Source organism: Passer montanus, unplaced genomic scaffold, assembly GCF_014805655.1.
Source record: "Passer montanus isolate IOZ18808 unplaced genomic scaffold, ASM1480565v1 scaffold139, whole genome shotgun sequence".
Taxonomy (NCBI): Eukaryota; Metazoa; Chordata; class Aves; order Passeriformes; family Passeridae; genus Passer; species Passer montanus.
In genome coordinates this window covers 1-2391 of record NW_024360830.1, presented here as the reverse complement: position 1 = coordinate 2391, position 2391 = coordinate 1, and the positions used below count along the sequence as shown (strand labels likewise).

The following is a 2391-nucleotide window of genomic DNA, read 5'->3' as shown; positions in this document are numbered from 1 at the left end:
AGAACAGGGGCATGCACTAAACTTTCCTTCAGTTCCTTCAAGTTTTCAGTATCCTCTTGAGTCCATTTCATCAACCCATCCTGAGTCAGTTTTTGGTACAAGAACCTGGCCTTGCTACTGTAGTTTTCAATCCACTGTCTACAGTATCCCGTTAAACCTAAAATCTGCCTGATCTGTCTCTTATTCTTGGGTATTGGTAATGATAAAATAGCCTGTACCCTTTCTGGGTCTATTCTTTTCTCACCTCGTCTCAAATAGTGCCCTAAATACTTTACTTCTTCTTCCACAAACTGTAATTTAGCCTTTGAAACCTTTAAACCTTTAAGTCCCAGGAAATTTAAAAGCCTTATACTCTCTCTTCTTACTTCTTCCTCTTCTTTTCCTGCTAATAATAAATCATCTACATATTGTATCAGGGTTACTCCAGAATCTCTTTGGTAATTCTCTAGAATTTGTTCCAAGGCTTGTCCAAATAAGTTCGGGGATTCTGTAAATCCTTGGGGTAATACTGTCCATCTGAGTTGTTGTTTCCTTCCGGTTTCTGGATCTTCCCATTCAAAGGCAAAGTAATCTCTGCTTGCCTCATCCAAGGGACAAGCCCAAAAGGCATCCTTTAGGTCTATTACACTATACCAGTGGTTGTCCAGGCTTAGTTTACTCAATAATGTATAAGGGTTTTCTAGGGTACTGTTTTATTCTTACTGGAATCTCCGGGTTTCTGATTGTTACTTTAAAGGGAGTAATTTCCAGTCTTCCGGCACTGTCAGGACTATACCATACTTCAGGGTTAATCTTCTCCTCATCCTCTAATCTTAAGGGGCACAACTTGATCCGAATCTCCTGTTCTACCACTTCGATTTGAATGCCTAATTCTACAATCATGTCTCTACCTAATAGGTTATAGTCTGATTCTGGTACTAATAAAAAGTTTCCAATACCCATTTTGGAATCTGATTCCACCGGTACTTCCTTTATTATCTTAACTTCAAAAGGTTCCCCTTTTGCTCCCACTACCGTGGCAGTTTCTTTTGATAATTTACACCCTTTAGGTAACGACTGGAGCGTAGACCTCTCAGCTCCAGTGTCGACCAGGAAGATAACTTCCTGGCCCTGGGGACCCACCTTCAATTTTATCAAGGGCTCCCTTTGATGTTTCTGGGTCCCCAAGAGGTAGAGCCCCTGACCCCCCTAATCCTCCTTGAACTCCTTCTCATCTCGGATCCGCATCCGGCACTCCCTCTTAAAATGTCCTCTCTTTCCGCAGTAAAAGCACACCTTTAACTCCTGCTTTTCCCTTGGACCTTTCCACCCCCCTGGGGATGGTTCGTTCCGTCTCGGTTCCCTTCTGCTCTGCTCGAATCTCCTATCTAACCCCTGGCTTTCGCGCACTGCTGCCACCATTATTCGAGCCTGCCTCCTATCTCTCTCTTCTTCCCTCCTCACGTATACTTTCTGAGCTTCCCTTAACAACTCATCTAATCCTCTATCTTGCCAATCTTCCAACTTCTGTATTTTCTTTCTGATGTCCAATCTTCCAACTTTTGTATTTTCTTTCTGATGTCCTCCCAGGATTTGGAAACAAAATGTACTTTTAGTACTGCCTGCCCCATCTGCCCATCTGGATCCATTCCTGAGTATAACTGAAAGTTCTTTCTCAGTCTCTCCAGCCATTCAGTGGGGGTCTCGTCCTTCTTTTGTCTTTCATTAAAGGCTTTATTAATATTCTGCCCTCTCGGAACAGATTCCCTGATTCCTTGCACGATTATCGTTCTGAGATTCCGCATGTGGACTCTATGGGCCGGATTCTGATGGTCCCAATTGGGGTTTTGTAATGGCCATTTTATGTTTGCTGCCGGCCCCTGCGCATGTTGCATATCCCAAATGCGCATCCCTTCCCTTCTAATCATATTTTTCTCCTCTGCCGTGAATAAAATGTTCAGTATAGATTGTAGTTCCTCCCAGGTATACATGTTGGGCCCTAAAAATTGGTCTACCCGTTCAGCTACCCCAAGCGGATCTTCCAAAAGGTGTCTCATTTCTTTCTTAAAATCCCTGACATCTCCCGAGCTCAGGGGCACCGACACAAACCCTATGCCTGCCTGTGGTCCCCCCATAGGCATTTCCCTTAAGGGGTATAAACCCTTTTTGGTTCGACTTCGGGTCGCTGGTCCTGTATACTCAGGTCCATCCGAATCTGAGTCTGTCCCTGTCGGTGCATTCGGAGAGGCTGCCGCTTCCTGTGCCTGGGGTGGGGGTACATAGGGTGGGGGAGGCACTAGGGTTTCTTCTGGTCTACTTCCCTTTTTCTTACTCTTGTTCCCTTTTGGCATTTCGGAGAGTTTAAAAAGAAACACTTCTGGTCTTTCCACCCACACCTTTGCATAATCACTC

General features: G+C 44.6%; 1 protein-coding gene across 1 annotated transcript; it reads right to left on the bottom strand.

The window, feature by feature from the left end:
* Positions 1-690: 690 nt before the first annotated feature.
* On the bottom strand, positions 691-2385 carry LOC120497826. The gene is made up of 2 exons (XM_039699759.1): positions 1560-2385; positions 691-1524 (listed from the first exon to the last, which is right to left on the bottom strand). Exons 1-2 carry the CDS (start codon positions 2328-2330, stop codon positions 1189-1191), a joined length of 1107 nt encoding a protein of 368 aa, XP_039555693.1. The 5' UTR covers positions 2331-2385; the 3' UTR covers positions 691-1188.
* Between the last annotated feature and the right edge of the window lie 6 nt (positions 2386-2391).

What these genes read in the sequence shown, in the direction of transcription:
- LOC120497826 (XM_039699759.1), bottom strand. Translation starts at nt 2,330, where the DNA reads ATGCCAAAAGGGAACAAGAGTAAGAAAAAGGGAAGTAGACCAGAAGAA. An exon ending in TTTCCAAATCCTGGGAGGAC is followed by an intron (nt 1,525 to 1,559) that starts ATCAGAAAGAAA and finishes GGAAGATTGGAC; the next exon opens with ATCAGAAAGAAAATACAGAA.